This window comes from Lithobates pipiens, unplaced genomic scaffold (genome assembly GCF_037356315.1).
Source record: "Lithobates pipiens isolate NorthernLeopardFrog02 unplaced genomic scaffold, aLitPip1_a1.2 Scaffold_23, whole genome shotgun sequence".
NCBI classification, from domain to species: domain Eukaryota; kingdom Metazoa; phylum Chordata; class Amphibia; order Anura; family Ranidae; genus Lithobates; species Lithobates pipiens.
This window is the reverse complement of record NW_027507785.1, coordinates 98484409-98503278: the sequence shown is the minus strand read 5'-3', so window position 1 is coordinate 98503278 and position 18870 is coordinate 98484409. Positions and strand designations below refer to the sequence as shown.

Below are 18870 nucleotides of genomic sequence, written 5' to 3'. Positions count from 1 at the left end.
CTGACTTTTTGAGGTTCAACACCCACCCAAATTCCTGTAGAGTTTGCATAGTGATTGCCACATCCTCCCTTAATTCTGAGGCAGAAGCTGCTCTCAGAAGGAGATAGTCTAGGTAACCCATGATTGCAATCCCACGTTGTCGCAACAATGCCAAAATTGGAGCCAATACTTTGGTAAAGACTTGGGGTGCTGAAGCCAGGACAAAAGGGAGAGCCACAAACTGGTAGTTGTCTTCCTCCACTGCAAATCACAGAAACCTCTGATGCCTGAGGCATATGGGTATGTGCAAATACGCATCCTGGATATCCAGAGTTGCCAGTGAATCCCCCTGATGGAGTGCAGGGACTACAGAGCAAACTCATTCCATTCTGAACCTCTGTACTTTCACAAAGCAATTGAGGGCTTTTAGGTCCAGGATTGGATGTACACCTTCCTTTTTGGGGACTACAGACAGATTGGAGTAGGACCCCTGAAATCTTTCCTGTTCTGCAACAGGCACTATCACCCTGCAGCTGAGCAGGTCCCTTACTACCCCAAACAGGGGTATGCTGGAGGGAAAGAATCTGGTGGCCGAGAGGAACTCTAGCTTGTAGCCCGATTAAATCAGTTTGCAGACCCATTGGTCGGACAGCCGAGAGGCCCACCGAGCTGCAAACTCCCGAAGGTGACCCCCACCCGCGTGTCGGGCGGGTGCAAACCTTCATGCGGTAGCACTTTTGCTCGCAGGCTTGCGAGGTCAGGGATGCTTTTGTCCCTCAGCAGTCGCCCTGTCGGACAGAGTGTTTACCTGAAGTGCCGGGCGGATGAAAAAGTCTCTTTTTAAATGGAAAAGGAGGGCCCTTGCCTGCGTCGTGGCTCCTTACCCTTCCTGGACTGTGGGAGCAACGTGCTCTTCCCATCTGTGACATTCTTAAAAATGTCATCCAGCAAGGCTCCAAATAGCCACTCACCAAGGAAGGGCAAATACGTCGAGGCTTTTTTTTTAGATGCCGGTTCGCAGACCAGCATTTCAGCCTGATCAAGCGGCATAGCACCACTATTGATACGGATGCTCTGGAGAGCAGGGGAAGCGTATCCAGGGCTGCATCACAGACATACTTAAGGCCGTGCATCAACTGGTCTGCTAGTTCCATGCAGAGTGGAGGAGACTACTGCTTCTCCAATTCACGGTGCAATCGTTTTGCTCACTCAGTGAGGGTCTGCGACACTAATGCCATGGCCAGTACCAGTTGTAGCGCTGACATGGACCGGGCCACTGCCTTGGCCCTCCTGTCGGTAGGGTCCTTAAACGCAGGAGCCCCTTCTAACGGGATCGTGGTTACTTTGTTTAACCTGGATACTGGAGGGTCCATGACCGGGGGAGCCGACCATTTTTTTAAGAAGGCTCTCCTCAAAAGGAGAACGGACCGCCATTCTTTTTGGGACAGAAAAGGTCCATTGCGGGCTTCCCCATTCCTTGTATATGAACTTATCAAAGTAAGTCAGATACGGGAAAACCTTGGGTGTATGGGCTTGGCTTATGGGACCCAAAAGGGACCACCACCTCAGCAGAGGATCCTGCCGCATCCTGTATTTCCTGCGCGGATCCGGAATCATCCTCACTGTCCAATCGGTCCTGGTCAGCGTCCTCTGACACATCAGAGCAGGGGCCACCAGTCACTGCGGGGCCCGAGTCTGAGTCAGAGCTCTCCCCGGAGGATGGGGGAGGGCCATTTGTTACACCCCTTGCGCCCGCACACCGCCTCCACCCTGGCATCAAACGTTTCCAGGACCGCCGACAAAGCGTCCAAAGGCACTGCTTGCAGGCAAGCCGGTTGCAATTGCAGGGAGATCTGGGGAAGAAACACCCTATGCAGGGAGATCTGTGGCGCTCTATATAGAAAAAAAACAAAATCAAAAGGGAAAATGGCCACGGAACTGAGAAAATGGCCGCTGACCATGCTTCTCACAGAAGCATACAGAAAATGCCCAAACAACTGTACACAGAGAATATACACAGACAATGGCGGCTGTCAGCGCTATGGCGGCAGCACATGCAGAGCCCAGACACCAGCAGAGACAGATGACACCAGCAGAGACAGATGACAGCACAGGGACAGAGACAGCCAAGCGCAGCCCCCAATCAAGGATCAGATCCCCCCTGGAGGACCCCTGGCCCAGGTACACACCGCACTACAGCCCAGTCATATAGCATCCCCAACGGGGGGGGGGGGGGGGGGTTGGGAACAGGGAGTGTAGAAAGGGAGAAGAGGGACCCCCTAATAGACCACCCATAGAATGCCCAGCTGCTATACTTACCATCTGAATGAGCTGGAGGCATCTCACCACAGACCCACACCCAAACAGTATGGGGTGGCTGTGGGCCACGGCACACTGACATCCGTAGTCCGGTCATTGTGCTCACCGGCCACCCCTGGAGCCTGAGGGGCATGTCGTGGCCGACCCAGCGCGTGGCTAGGGCCTGCACACGCTCAATGGCCAGGCTGGGGAGGAGACAAGGATCTAAATCATCCAGCCTGTCACCCAGCTGGCTGTTGATAGAAGATCACAGGATCTTAAAATCCTGTGAAAAAGGCAAAAATCCAGAAAAATCCCCAGGACTGATGGTCCCAGCAGTGAGCCTAGGTCCTTCTTCACTAAGCAGAAAAAAAAACTGAGCTGCAGGAAGCAGGCTGAGGGGTTATTGCCAGAGGGACCACCCCTTGGGCGGAACTGTACTGTTTTTCACATGTAATACATGTTCTGCCTAGTCCTCTACTGAAGGTGGCGTAATAACCCTACGCTCAAGATTAAAATTTAAATTGTGACAACTGTGTAAAAATGTTTATTTTTTGTCATTTTTCAAACACTTATGACAAAAAATAAAATGTTCAATGGGCTCAACAGGCTTCTCAGCAAATTCCTTTGGGTGACTATCTTCCAAAAAGGGGTAATTGAGGGTTTTTGCACTGCCTTGTCATTTTAGCAACTCAAGAAATGAGATAGGCAGTCAAATTAAAAGCTGTGTAAATTCCAATAAATAGGTTATTGATACACAAATTCAACCTGTTTTCTTTGAGACAAACCTTACTGCCAACCTTTAACCACTTCAGCCCCGGTAGGTTTTACCCCCTTAATGACCAGAGCACTTTTTACAATTTGGCACTGCGCTGCTTTAACTGGTAATTGCACGGTCATGCAATTCTGTACACAAACAAAATTTGCGTCTTTTTTCCCTGCAAATAAAGCTTTTTGGTGGTATTTAATCACCTTTGCGTTTTTTTTTTTTTTTTTGCAATATAGACCAAAAATTCAGATTTTTTTTTTTTTTTACTTGGGTTATAAAAAAATGCAATAAACTCAATTTTAGTCACACATTTAATCAAAAATGTACTCAGTCACGTCTTGGGTAAAAATAAATTAAGTGTATATTGGTTTGCGCAAAAGTTATAGCATAGTTTGTAGGTGCTATAACTTTGATTGTGTGGATGTATGTGCAGCTGCGATCCCTCTTTTTAAATGACATTATCTTTTTTTATATTTTGGAAGGTATTTTGTCATATTTGATATTATGGTGTGTTTTTTCTAAATAAAACGCAATTTAATTCAACCATAGTGTTCAGTTACTGCGACCCCATCGGAGGGCCTTGCACTTTTTTTTCTTATATGCAGTTTTTCTGGTCGCATGGACTGCGCCATGTTGTTGTTACTACTTGGTGAAAGGCTGAAGTAATTACTGTATTATTTAAACAGTTGTATATTATTAGTGCGGTAGATCTGGGCACCACAATATTTTTCTCAAAGAAAACCGGTCAAACAATTCTATTAAAAATATAATATATATAAAAAAAAATGAGTATGTTAATTTTTCCTATGTATGGAGAATGTTGGAACACCCTGTAGTGTCTCGTACATCACACTATTGAAAATAAAATGGACTAGACAAAGTCTAAGCATGTTCACAATAAAAAGACCACAACACCAGTTTATACTAAAAGAATAAAGATTTTTATTAAGCATTGTAAGTTGCATTCAATAGCCTTCAGACATAACGCACCACAATCCACCGACTTCCAAACAAAGCCAACAGTAGTTCATTCTTGCACAGTCCATGAGTTGGGGCAAAACTCCTTTCAACTTACATTAAAAATACCTACTCAGCTCTTGCGGGCAAAAGAATGGGGGGAGTTACACCTCATTTCTGATCACTAATGAGTGATGAAGAGCATCAGGAGAATTATATGAAAACGAAGAGAAAGAAATGATTTGGATTTTTTTTTTTCATAAAGAACATTTAAAAGGGTTTGGAAACACTAACAGAAACATCAAAATGATACAGGTGTACTCGGCGTAGGAAAAGGCTGAAGAGCTCAGGAACGGGCAAATCCTGTCCTGCTACAGAAGTGGGGGGGTGAAAGGGGGAAGGTTTAAAGATCAAAGCACTTTTAAGATTATTTTTTTTAAATCACAGAATCCATATTTGCTAATGTGAAAACAGCAACAGAGAACAATAATGCAATACAGCAATGGATACACCAGAGAAAAAACGTTGATATTTAAACGGCTAGTTAATTTTTTTTTTTTTTTCAGGATAAATGCAACAGAGGTCAATAATCACAAAATTTTCTTTAAAAGGTTAGAGCGAGATCAGTCAATGACTAAACATAATTAACATCTCATCGAACTATTACTGATTATTAGTTTTTTTTGTTTTCTTGTTTTGCAGATGGGCACAGAACTTTGTAAGAATGGCAGAAAGAGGACGAGAACATGCATAATATTGACTACACACCTTAAAAAGGATGAACCATGCAAGGTCAATAATAGCACTAATGGTCTACGTTTGATTCAAAAAACCACACAATTTCATTGATCACGGATGCATGGTAGAACAGTATTCACTGAAACTTTTTTTTATTATTATTTTGTGAGCGGCTGTTTTTTTTTTTTCAGGGGGAAAAAAAAAAGGTTGCTGTCTTTTTTTCTTCCCTCCTCTATGATTTCTAACTTTGCTTGAATAGTATGAGTAATGAGTATTTAAAAGATTAGCAAAAATCTGTAAATGTTAACGCTATAATTGTTTGTGTTCCAATAAAGTTGCACATCGTAGTACGAAAAATAAAGAGAAAAACCACATCAACAGCGATGAAATAAAGAATGAAAGAGAAAAAAAAAAAAAAAAAAAAACTGTTTGTGCCATATTATCATAATCCGGAAAACCAACGTTTCTGATTTTCTTTTAACGTGACACAGTATTGTAAAATCAAATATAATGGCATACATATGGTGCCAAATACTACAAATTATACTTAAGCTATATATATATACTGAAAAAAGAACTGCCATAAATTGTGTTTGCTTGTATCTAAAGATACAGCACGAGCGGTTTTTGTTTACGCCTTGTTGTTGTAACCAGTTTTAACTTTGCGCATGTTTCATTAACATATGGGAGTCAAATGCTCTTCAAAATATGCTCAGCTTTTATTTTTCCTTGTAGCATTTTGACTACAACTGGTTAAAAAGAAAATAAAACCTCTGAAACTTTTTTTTTTACGTCTGACGTCAAAAGAGGGATCCGAATTTCCAAATCCTCATTTTTCACTTACGGAAAGGAAAAAATGTACGTAACTGTAGGCTCTCCTTCTTTCCAGATATTCCTAACCCTGAACTTTCTAACATCCTTCACCCTCTAGAAAAATAAGTTTACTCTTCTTTTTTTAAGACAGAGGCCTCAAGGGTTTCCTCCTCGTGGTGCCCGCTGTCTGGATCTAGTGCATTTAAATGAGGATTCGTATTGCACACTTTAGAGTCACTGCTTAAGGCACTTTCAGAGTGATTGGGAGGCTGGGTGTCTGCAGAGCCCCCGTTGATCTGGGAAGCTTGGGTGTCCTCGTTCCCCACTCCGTTCTCGGTCAGAGAACCATCTGAAGACACGACGGATGATTTGGAGTCTTCGGATTGTGTCTTAAGCTCTTTGGCCACTTCTGCCGCAGAAGTAGCGTATGCCGGCTTGGTCTGTGGAGCAACATGGAAAGGAAAAAAAAAATATAAAATATTCTTTAAAACAAAATGTTCAGCTGCTACTGTCTGTGCACTGCCTTGCAAGCAAAGAGAATGGAGCAACGGTCAATGGTAGAATAAAGCTTGTGATATAGATAGAGGTCTTGCGGGCTATCAATGAAGAGTGCCCAAACAATGTTTTAAACGTAAGAGAACCAATCCAGTGTCGCTAAGCATATTCACACTCCCAAAATCTGTGTATAAAATAATAAACATAAACAAATGCAATGCTATGTGATACATCACTCACCCATAAAGTGTGAGTACCCTGATGTTTACCTACAATAAATTTCTATATTTAAAAACGATAAATGCACTATCTGGTCTCTCTTGTATTTTAAATTGAGGATACCCTTTTTGGATTACACCTGGGGGAGCCTGTAAATCCTGCTACTTAGAGCCCAGAGGTGGTTCAGCTGCTGTTTTGGACCAAACTTAATTGTGCGGTCACACAATTGGAGGTGAGTGCAATCAGGAGTGGGGGAGATGGAATGTGTGCGAAGTCACGGATATGGATATATATATATATATATATATATATATATATATATATATATATATATATATATATTCCCCCCCCCCCCCCCCCACCTGAGAGAGTGTGATATACCACATAGCGCTGCTTTTTTTTTTTTTTCTAACAGAATAAAAAGCTCCACAAAAAAGGTTTTTAAAATTGTATTTCAGACTCTTACTTGCTCTGGAGACAAATATGAAAGCATTTCTCAAAATGTTGCCAGACTGTTAAGCAAGAGGGTTTGTATTTATCAGCCCTCAAAATGCGAGTGGAAAACGAGGGCTTGCAAGCTGGGCTGCCTGCTTGGGAGAGGGGGAGAGAGCACCACCGGTGGGGTTGATCGGGAGCCGTTCTCCCTGAGATCGCACCGGGGGTGAAGAGGAGAGCCGTAGCACACTGTTACCGGCGCTTACATTATACTTGTCACCGCTCTGCTTGACACCGCCTCCTGACCTGTGCCTGTGATAGACAGAACGCTGGTCCAATGCTGTGATGCGTTCTATCTATCACAGGCGCAGGTCAGGAGGAGGGCAGGTCTGTGTCGAGCAGAGTGGTGACAATTATAATGTAAGAGCTGGTAACAGCGTGCTATCCTGTGGCTCTCCTCTTCCTCCAACCATGCATTCCCCTGCCCAGGCGAGGCTGCAATGGTGGGCACAGTGTGGCTGCAATGGTGGGCACAGGTGAGGCTGCAATGGTGGGCACAGGTGAGGCTGCACTGATGAAGTTGTTGCTAATATTTATATTTCTAATATTTTTGTAACTTATTTTTGCATGAAACATTTAAGTGTAATTTCATGAGAATTTATGAGGGCGTGTCTAGGGGCAGGGCAGGGTAGAGATTGAGTAAGGCACAGGTGGCGAGTAACCTTTGAGGCCTGGCTAGTAGCTCAGGACTTGAAATTTTGAGTCTTGGTCTTTATTATACTACATATACATTCTTAAGGCCTCATGTACACTGCTGCTGGTAAACGGGCATTCAGAGGCAGTTGGATGCTTTAGGCCTCATGCACACTGGATGTTATAAAAACACCAGTAGCATTACTTTTAGATAGCTGTAGAATGGGTTTTGCAGCGTTCTTGCAGTAGTCCCCCCCCCATAAAACTATACCATTTTCGATTTCGGTCTCTTGTTTGGCCACTGGAGGGCCCTAAGATGGATGAGCCTTTATACATGTCATCATGTAGCGTTTGTATCTCCACAATTTATTTAGGATATTCGCAGTCTTATTTATGATTTTTTTTAGTTTTAGTAGTAATGGATACCTTTATTTTTGTTACTTTTTAATAAAGCTGGATTCTTTAGGGATGGCTTATGTGCGATTCACTCAATGCAATACTGATAAGTAAACAAGTCTGTTGGGCTTCCTTTACACACTATGTAGCTACGAGGTCCATAATGGAGACCATGTGACATATTCTAGCCTGTAAGATCGGGAGTGTAATAGAATCCAAATCGAGACTCGACTTTCCTGCTTCCTATATCTGAGTGACAGTCTGACATGGCGCCCCGTACCCCAGGTTATGTCAGGTATGACGAACCGCGTAGGAACAGCCTATTGTGATAGCACTACGTCGGGGCTGGAAGCAATCCTGCATTATCCACGGATTATATAACAAAAAGCCCCTTTTCTTGAATATGTGTTACTATTTCTTTTATTCAATAAACCTCTTTACATACAGAGTTACACTATGCAATGTCTCTCTATTTTTTAAACGCATATACTGCAGAGCATTTGGTTACCGACCACTGGGTGGAGCTTTGGACACGATAAATGTGTTTTAGTTGGAAGTTGCCATCTCACTTTGGAATTTTTTCAATAATCACAGATTGTCATCTGATCACTGGAATCATTGTGGTCCTTATTTCTTATAAATATCAAAGTGATGGGGGATTATATCAAAGTGATGGGGGATTACTTGTTTTGCTTTTCCTATTTTAACGCAACATTTTGTATTTAATTTCTGATGCCATGTCATATCACATGGTAATGTTGCAGCTGTTTGCTTTGAATTGTAGTTATGACTTAGCGCGGTTTTCGTTATTTACACAAAAGCTTATGGTCCAAAAAATAGCCAAATTTTAAGCTTTTATCAGTTAGAGCGTTTTTTACAGCTGCAAAACTCCTCTTAAAACCCACTACTTCCGGAGTTTTATTCCCCAGCCAAAAAAACATGCATAACAGCCTGTGTGCACATGGATACACGGGATAACATGCTAGGGAGTTTACTGGCTGTAGAAAAAAAATGTCTGAAGCCAAAAACAGCCATTGCAAAAATGCCCAGTGTGCATGAGGCCTTAATATCACTATCAAGAAAACGATATACCTAAAGGACATTCAGTACACAAGGTACAAAACTCCTCTTGGGCTGCCATGGTTGCATAGGGCAATCATATTGGTCAGAAAAATGACAGCTGCAGTTAGGCTGACATAGTAAGTTTCCTTATCCTGCCAAGACGCAGGGTTCTCAGTGATAAAAATATTTCATGGGACAGAGTTAGGCTAACATTCTTTACCTGCTGGGTTATACTTTATCTCCAGGTGAATGGACACAGGTAGACCAAAGGTCTTTAGACAGGAAGTGATCCCCTATATGACCCCTCCCATACAGGAAGTACTTCAGGTTTTCTAGCAAGCACTGAATCCTCAAAAAGAGGGGAGGGACATCTGTGCCCCATGATGTACTCAAAGAAAAGGATTTTACATGTAAGTATAAAGGAAAAAAATCCCATTTTCTTTATCATACAAGGGACACAGAGCTAAGCTAAAATTCATTACCTGCTGGGATGTCCCAGAGCAATAGCCTTGAGGAGAGGGAGACACCCTGCCGAACAATAGCCATCAGACCTGATATGGCAGCCCACAGTACATTGCAGCCGAAAGCCAAATCCTCGGCTGCTCAAATAACCACTTAACATTTTGTGAATGTATGCAATGAAGACCAGGTAGCAGCCTTACAAATCTGAGCCACAGATAGCTGCTGGCGAAAAGCCCAGGAGGTTCCTACACCCCTGGTAGAAGGAGCTATCTCCCTAAACGGAGGAGCTTTACGTTTCAGACCATAGGCCTGAATGACAAATTGACAGACCCAATTCGCAATGGAAGCTGTCTGCCCCTTCTTGGGTCCTTTTGGTAAAACAAAAAAGGAGTCTGATCCTCGTATCTCCGCAGATGTAGACAAATAAACCTTGTCTGCCCAAACAACGTCCAAAGAATGCAGTCGTCTCTCTTCCACCGAGAATAAAAAAGAAGGCAAAAATAAAGTCCCGATTTAAATGAAAGGCCGACTCCACTTTTGGTAAAAAGGATGGAACAGGTCGTAAAATGACCCTATCGTGGAGAAGGATCAAGTTTGGTTCCCTGCGCAAAAGGGCCACCAACTCTGACACCCTTCTAGCCGAGGTGATGGCCATCAGGAAGGCTAGCTTCCGTGACAGCAAGTCTAATGGAATTTCCTTGATAGGCTCAAATGGTTGTTTCTGTAACAAAGACAGCACCAAGTTCAAGTCCCAAGGACACATAGGTGACCTAATGGCTTCAATATTCATGCCATCAAATTTAGAGACTGTAAATTGAGGTGGAATATAGGACCTTGAGACAGTAGATCGGGGTGCCATGCAAGCGTCCATGGCTCGTCTATTGTCAGTCTCACAATCTCCAGGAAGCAGGGCCTTCTGGGCTAGGCTGGTGCCACCAGAATGACTACAACTCCCTCTCTAAAAATCTTGCGCAACAAATGTGGAAGGAGAGGGACCAGAGGGAAAGCATAAACCAGGGAGTACTGGCTCCATGGAACTACCAGAGCTCAGATTGCCAGAGGACCTCTTGTTCAGGACACAAACTGTTGTAGCTTGTTTTTGAACTTGGATGCCAGTAGGTCGATTTCCTGCCATCCCCAACGTTGGCAAACTTCGTGGAATACCCCTGGGTGTAGGGACCATTCCCCCGGGCAGATCTGCTGGCGGCTGAGATAATCTGCCTTCCAGTTCTCTAATACCGTGATATGGACTGCCAATAGAATCGGCACGTGTTCCTCTGCCCAGGCTAGTATGTGGTTCACCTCCTTCAGAGCTTAACGACTTCTGGTACTGCCTTGGTGGTTTATATAGGCCACTGCAGTAGCATTGTTGGACTGAACCCTGACAGGGTCGTCCTGAAGCTACACCATACATGACCATTGGGACAATCATACTGCCCGTAATTCCAGGACGCTGATGGGCAGGATCTGTTCTGTCCTTCACCATTTCCCCTGAGCTTTGAGCTCTTCTAGGGTCGCTCCCCAGCCTGAGAGACATCTGTAGTCAGTACTCTCCCAAGTTACTGGAAGGATCTTCCCTTTCACAGGTTATGCTCCTGCAACCACTAGTTTAGGCTTAAGCGTGCCTCGTTTCCCCATTTGATTTTTGAACCGTAAACAGGTTTCAGTAAAACCCTGTGCCTTTTTTGGATAAAGGAACCTCTACAATCACTCCTTGATGCACTAAATGATGTAGTGCCTTAAGCAATAAGTTTATTTTTGGAGGATCCGAGTGAAAGCTGGATCTTAAAAAAAGAGGGGAACCCTTCACAACTCCAGCTTGTAACCACGGTATATAGTTGGTGACGCACTCGTCCTGAATTATTGTTCTCTAAATGTCCGCAAAGTGCAGCTACCTTTCCCCCACCCGATGGAGTGGGGGCGTCCCCTCAAAAGGAGGACTTGGTGATTGATTTAGAAGAATTTTGGACCCAGGGCTTTTTCTAGCCCTGTGGTTTGCCCCTGGCCCTTGCGCCCTGTTGGTGGTGGAACTGCCTTGGCGCTGAGACATTTGAGGAAGCAGTCCCTGAGGTTTTAAACGAGGGACGCCTGGTGCTTTTCTTCACAGGAAGTAGAGAACTCAACTCCAGAAATCTTTTGGAAATATTTGTCACAATGATAACCAAATAAACATTCCCTATGAAAGGGGAAACCTGTCAATAACGTCTTACAAGGAAGCTCTGCTGACCAGTTCTTATGCCACAAAAGCCTGCGCATATGTACAGACAAGAGAGCCAAAACGAGAAACCTGCTGTATTGAATCCTTTAAGCCATCATTAGCAAAGCACAACGCTCAAGGAATATCTGCCTTAATTTTCAAGGCAGATCATCCTCTTGGTTAGGCCTGTCAGGCTGTCTGATCTGATTCTTTATGGACTGGCAGATACCAATCGCTGCAACAGCTGACTGAATAGCTGAACTGGCCAAAGAAGCCTTTAATAAGGACTCCAATCTGGTCAACGGGGTCTTTCAATTCCCTGTGCGTCATCTACCGCACAAGTCAAGTTCTTGTTTAAGGAAGAGACTTCTGCAGCTACGGCTGACATGCTTCACTTCTTAAACTTTTCATTCATGGGATATAAAAGGGAAAACATCTTAAAAGGAACAAAAATTCTGTCAGGATGTTCCCAGTCAGCATAAACTGCCTGTTCCAAAAGAGGGTGTAAGTGGAAAGCCTGTGTGGCCTGAAGAGGTCTCAGGGATCCCAAAGAGGATCAGGGAGGCTCAGTAACCTCTGCGAGAGGCAACTTAAAGACAGAATAAACCATTTTGGTAAGAGTCAGGATAAAAAAAAAAACTGACAGAGGCCGACACCAACTGGATATCTTCTTGTCCAGATTGCTCGGAAGCAGACTCATCCGCCAGGCCATTCACAGAATCCCGAGCTTTAAGCTCTTCCCCATCCTCAACCCATTCCTGCTCCAGACTAGGACTCTCTGGGGAGGGGGAATCTGTCACGCTTCTTGCCACCCTGTGGGATTGAGGCAATCATGCCAGCAATCTTGTGCTCTAACCCGGCTAGGGCTGAGGACAGTTCGTCCTTGGTGATAAAGGGTGAAGTAGCTGCGTTGACTGTGGGCACAATCCCAGATAGGCGCAGCAGCTCAGATTGCCCAGAAGCCTCTGGTCCTTCAGGGGATACAACATTAGGGATACGACTAGGTTCATCAGGAACTACTGATGACATAGGTGTGCCCTTCCCTGTAGTGTTAGTCCTGCTCCTGTTTACTAGCCACAAAAAGGGAGTACCTGGGTGTAGTAGTAACACACCTTAGAATGGAGACCCTTTATTAGGGCTCACCAAGCCCCTATGCAACAATCCTGCTAAGCAACATCTGCTGACTCACGTGACCCGGGTAAGGAGAAATGAACCACTACGAATGCCTGGTTCAGAGCCTGCTCTGTGTACCACAGCTGCCTTCTGGAAGCACTGCATGCTTGGCATACACAGCTTAAATGAGCTGGTTGTGCGCCAAAATGTTCTGTGTGCGCGCACGCATGTGCACGGTCCTGGCGAACGGGTTTGACTGTATTCAGGTATGGAGCAAATCTTCGTGCGCCCAGATAATGGCTGTGGCGCATGTGCGGTGAAGCCACATGCGACGCGACCACCAAACTGCTGACCCCAGCGGCGCTCTTGCGAAAGCACATGTGCCATAGCGAACACGGCGAAATTGTGCACTGTCTTGCTCCATCATACAGGTAAATAAACAGCCAGACACAAGCAAAAAAAGGTACATTTTGCAAATACCCACAGCTAGCCCAAAAACTCCCCTGTATTCTCAACGCACACAGGTGTCCAGCCTCTGGATAGCTTGACTGACTATCACTGGGACACCCCACAATAATAATAAAAAGGGGTTTAATTTACCTGTAAAGGCACAGGGCAGCTTAGAAACAAAGAGCTCAATCTTCACCCGGATATGAAGTATAACCCAGCAGGTTATGAATATTAGCCTAACTCTGTGTCCCATGATGTATGAAAAAGAAATGTGGAAGCAAACGATGATGGGCTAAATTTGAAAAGCTTGTGAGTTTAATCACGTGGGAGACGTGCCATAACAACGAACAATACTAAAGTTTGTGAGTTCACCTGTGATTCCCAAAGACTGATTTGCAGGCAAGGACACTGGCTTGTACAACAAGTTTATTATACTTAGGAGGAAAAGTTATCATTCAGTGGGCCTAACCCACATTGCTAGGCAGGCCCTTTACATAAAAAATTATGGTTATTGGGATATTATTGGGATATTATTCTACTTATTGGGATATTTCAAGTTTATTATGTGAGTGGTAGTGAATATATGAAACAAAAGGAAGGTAAAACTGACCAATCTCAAACAGGGCTAAAAACACAGGCTGCCGTACTGGACTGACCCCTTTCAGCGCACAAAAAAGAAGGTGTAACAATGTAGAAGCAAAGTACTACAGCTGCGTTTGCATAGTTAAATTTCCCAATGGTGCAATTTTGCTAAAAAAATCAGTGGAGCATTTACATGGATAGTGGCCAGGAGCCATATCTACACACTGCACATCCTTCCAGAAATGGATACGTTTTATCTGCGTTATGCATTATAAACAGCGTAGTGCAGTTTCTGAACTGCTGTTTGGCAAGATGTAGAATTGGGAAAAATCGTGCAAAAGGGTCTCCGTTTCTAGTCTTTTTTTTCTTTCTCGCTTTTAAACAGCAGTGCAAAGTAGACAGTAGCTTTTTACAACTAGATATCACTCCAAAATACTTTGTCCTGAATGCCTGAAACAAATTTACACCTTAAACTGTCAGACAACAAATAGTATACCTGAGATGCCCCTTGGTTTTTGTATGCCCCTCTTCCATAATATCTACCGCCTCTTCCAAATGTTCGTATGACGGGGGTTGATATAACTCCTCTGGGGCGTCTACAGGGAGCAGAAAAAAAAATTTGTTAGAATTTGGCAATAATAAATTATATATATATATATATATATATATATATTTATATATATATATATATATATATATATATATATATATATATATATTATATATATATATATTATATCTCACAGTGATTCAAATATAAAAACATTTTTTTTATTGAAACATGAATTACAAATGAGAACACGGATAAAATCAAAAACATGATGGTAAAAATAGCATGAAATCAGCTACTGGATGGCCTAAATCAACTGTCAGGAAGAATCCAACGTGTTTCAACATATAAAAAGAAAGTCTTCAGGGACAAATAGGCCAATAAATTACAATTGCGTAGCCTTAATCCCATGTGTTAGTTATTCACCCAAGAGAGATCATGACTTAAAGGATGAGATGAGAGTTGAGCCGCCAGAGTTGTGCCAAGCAAGCATGACAGGAGGAAGATTAAAAGTATCACAGCATGCCCCTCGTATCAGGACGTAGGGTCCCACAAGGGGGCCGGAGCCTTGGAAGATCACTAAGTGTATTCTATGACCCCATGAGTCTATATCCGATACAGGTATGGGAATAGAAAGGGTACTTATCCACAGGACCTGATCAATTCAGGGTGGCAGGTAAAGACTATGCACATGTATTGGGATACCCGAATGGCTAAAAAAGTGGCCATGTAGTCATATTAAGAGACAAATCTGTAGTATGTAGCTGGAAGTAGCCAGTCTGGATCTTTTTTGAAAAGGCAGTGTGGCTGCTAGTGTCTCCCTGCTTCACATCATCTACTATATACATGGCCTTAATGCTCTCTCTGTCCATGAAGGTTTGGATGGTTTTTCCGGCAGCATAATGGGAAGAGGGTCCAGCGCTAGATAGCAAGGATATTTGGGAATATCCCATGTTACAATTAGTCTCAGCTAGATATTGCTTAATTAATTTTAAGGTCCTCCTGTCAGGGCTAGGCTCAACCCTTCCTTCGCTGAGCTGGCCGCTCTTCTCTCTCCACAGTGACTCACCTCTTGATATCCTGCTCGTCAGTAATGCCTACTTAAAGAGGAAGTAAACCCTGATGGGTTTACTTCCTCTTTTTTTCCCTGCAAAGGTAAAGCATAATGGACTACTATGCATCGCATAGTAGCTCATTATGTGTCACTTACCTGACACAGGAGCCAGCGAAGTCGCCGCTGTCACCTGTAGTCCGCCGCATCCATCTTGGTTGTGGCGTCTCTCGCAGCTCCGACGAATGACAGCGGAGAAGCCGTGATGACGTCACTCCCGCGCATGCGCACGGGAGTCGCGTCTCGGAGCTCCGACGCTGCCATTCGCCGGAGCCGCGATGACGTCACTCCCGCGCATGCGCACGGGAGTAGACAAATTTGGCAAATCCATTCTTGGACTTGCCGCATTTAGTGCGCCTGCGCGCCGCTGTCTACGGCGCATGCGCCGTAGACAGCGGTGCCCATTTTCGGGCAAATATCTCCTAAACCATATAGGTTTAGGAGATATTACTTGGACCTACAGGTAAGCCTTAATCTAGGCTTACCTGTAGGTCAAAGTTGTTTGGAAGGGTTTACTTCCATTTTAAGCCATCCAGGCCAGATGATCTCGGCCTTCACCTTGATCAACATCACAGTGACTTTCTCCTGCGCTCCTGTTAAAGACTTGCTTGGCTGGCATTCCTTCTGGCACCGGCTTCTGCTTGCTGTTCCACTACACTGGCTTCCTGACTTGTCTGACTATCCATTCCGGTTACCGAACTTTGGCTACGTTTTGACTAGGTTTGCTCTATTTATTTTTTTATTATTAAAACAAGTGTGATTTAACTGTACCTCTGTCTCAGTCTGATTCATAGTTTGACACCTCCATAGGATATACTTCACACCTCAGGAGATGGCACAGGATTTATCCTCATACACCCTTGAGATGCTGACGGACAATGCCATATATTCTGCACTTGCCCAGCCATTAAAGAGGAAGTAAACCCTGATGGGTTTACTTCCTCTTTCATTCACTGCAAAGGCAAAGCTTAACGGACTACTATGCATCGCATAGTAGCCCATTATGTGTCACTTACCTGACACAGGAGCCAGCGAAGTCACCACTGTCCCCTGTAGTCTGGCGCATCCACCTTCTCGGTGGGGTCTCGCAGCTCCGCCGCTGGCATTCGGCTAAGCCGCGATGACGTCACTCCCGTGCATGCGCACGGGAGCCGAGACGCACGGCATTGCGCGGCATCTTCGTCATAGACGATGCCACGCTCAGTGCGCCTGCGCGCCGCTGTCTACGGCGCATGTGTCTTCGTCATAGACGATGCCACGCTCAGTGCGTCTTCGGGCAAATATCTCCTAAACCATATAGGTTTGGGAGATATTTCTTGGTCTTAATCTAGGCTTACCTGTAGGTCAAAGTGGTTTGTAAGGATTTACAACCACTTTAAGTATTTTAGGGGAACCTAACACAATTCATTTTTCAATTAACTACTATCCCAATACCACTAACTGTAGACGTATTTATTTTAAGGTTAGTTAATGCCTCTGCCCCTACGAGGGTGCTCAGGACTCTTAGGTCTTCTTTTATTCTATGCCCTCCACTACTGCCTCTCCAGAACCAAACCCTTCATAATGAGTTGGTTATGCCATCACGTAGATGTCAGTGGGGTTCCCTTTTGGTATTTAGAGTTTTCTGTACACAAGCTGCTATGATGTAATGCATTGTATTGGTGTGGGGAACATTTGTCAGAAGTTACTTCTGCTGCTGATCTGTTACACCTTTTTTTCCCCTCAGATTGCTGGGACAACTGAAGTGCCTTTAGAATTAAGTGTGTGGCTGTGTTTTGTATCTGCAAGCCAATGGTCTCAGTTTTGTAATTTTAGTTTTTTTTTTTAAATCAATAAAAAAGTTGCAAAAAAAAAAAAAAACACACACACACACACACTTTAAAGTCTCATGTTCACTGAATGCACCAGTATAGCAAAATACTATGAACAGTCCCAGCTGGTGTTAAAATATAACAGGAAGTGCATAAAGCCACATGACAACAGTCAAATGAAGATGAGTGAAGCATATTAACCATTTCATTTCAGTAAGATCAGTGTGTTGAAGGCCTGCACTTTGTCATATGCTACAGCAGTGTTTGTCAACCTTTGTTTAGTCAAGGCATCCTTTAAAATTATGCAACAAATTATGTCATTGGTTGTTTGGACACTGATGGCTAGGAAGTTGTAACTGTGCACAATGAAAATCTGTAGCTTTGTGCAACTAAAAAGCAGGCTTGAGCCAACTGCTGGCTTGTACACAATATTTGGGCATTTCTTTTTAGGCGTTCTGAAGAAACCTGAAGACAGCCTGGTTGAAAAAGGCTGCTCTACAGTACTGTTACTATGACTGAGTACTATTACAGACTGAACGATATACACTTCTACTGGGAGGGTGCACAGAAGGCTTGCTATACATACCCTCTAGTTGGTCCACCAACAGAAACCACCTGAATTGGGAAATGTCCTCTGCCACGTCCACGTCTAGTCCCAGCCCACTGGCCAACCACCGTTCCAGCTATTTCAAGCTTTCCTCCCTGAGAAGGCATGGGCTGGACACCTTAGAAAAATCAAAGATAACAATTTCAGAAATAGATTAGTATGGGTCTTATTTAAACCATTAATGTCTTGCTCCAGGTGCTCAAACTAGTGAACGCAACAGCAATGGAAAAAAGTTGTTAAAAAAAGCTGACCAGAAAATCTACGCAAACATATAAGGTACTTGTGCATGCAACAAGGTTTTTTTGCATCAGAATTGGTTCTGCAGGTACATGTGCTGATGCAGGGCTATACAGAAAGCACATGAATGAACATTTTTTAAGCCGTCTGTCAGTACTTGCTAATGAATACAATTGTTGAGGCAGGTCAGCTTACTGTACTCACAGGAAGTTCAGATTTGACTCAATTTGCTCACAGATTCACAATCCAATGTTTTTTTTTTTTTAAATAGACATTAAATAGAAAAGCTCTGGGCTTTAAAACTGTCCCAAAATACACAGCTGTAGATTTCACAATGGCTTCCATAAGTGCAGAGGAAGGCACTTGTTGCATGTGAGTTTTCCTCTGCATCAGAATCAGAGCTGTGGGTACTCGCAAAACACCCCAGGGGAAAGCTTGAGGCTTTGCTGCATTACCAATACACAGTGATGATCTATCCAATACCAACAAGTTGCTGTAAGTATACTAGTGCTCATACCTGCTGCAGCCTCAGCAAGCCTATAGTTAAAGGCAGAATGCCTGGCTGATCTGATTGGCAAGGCTCAAGCACTTCCTCACAGTGATTTAGCTTACTGTCCTACTGCTTCCTACTGGGCAGAGCGGTAGGCCATTACAGTAATTGGTCAATAGGAATGTGGAAGTGTTAAAGCTTTGCCTGTCCCATATTGGCCTGGCATTCGGCTCTTTACCCCTTTTGCTGCAAAGTCTGTACGTCATGTATGTAAATCTGACAAGCAGACTCCTGCCTGTCCAGTGGAAGCATGCGCATGGCTGCCTGATTGCTTCCACACACCCCTGGTAATGACAACTCCCTCCCCTCACACATGCCCCTGCTAGGTTTTTGAGCCTCCGCTTGG

The 18870-nt window shown here is 43.9% G+C and overlaps 1 protein-coding gene across 1 annotated transcript in view; it reads right to left on the bottom strand.

Annotated features, from left to right (window-relative positions):
* Positions 1-3964: 3964 nt before the first annotated feature.
* The window catches only part of FAM120A (family with sequence similarity 120 member A), a 119601-nt gene continuing 104695 nt past the window's right edge, over positions 3965-18870 (bottom strand). Inside the window, exons 15-17 of the mRNA XM_077452097.1 lie at positions 17717-17855; positions 14155-14254; positions 3965-5994 (exon numbers count right to left, since the gene is read on the bottom strand). Coding sequence (XP_077308223.1) covers positions 5683-5994; positions 14155-14254; positions 17717-17855 — 551 coding nt within the window. The 3' untranslated portion in view covers positions 3965-5682. The remainder of the gene's footprint in view (positions 5995-14154; positions 14255-17716; positions 17856-18870) is intronic.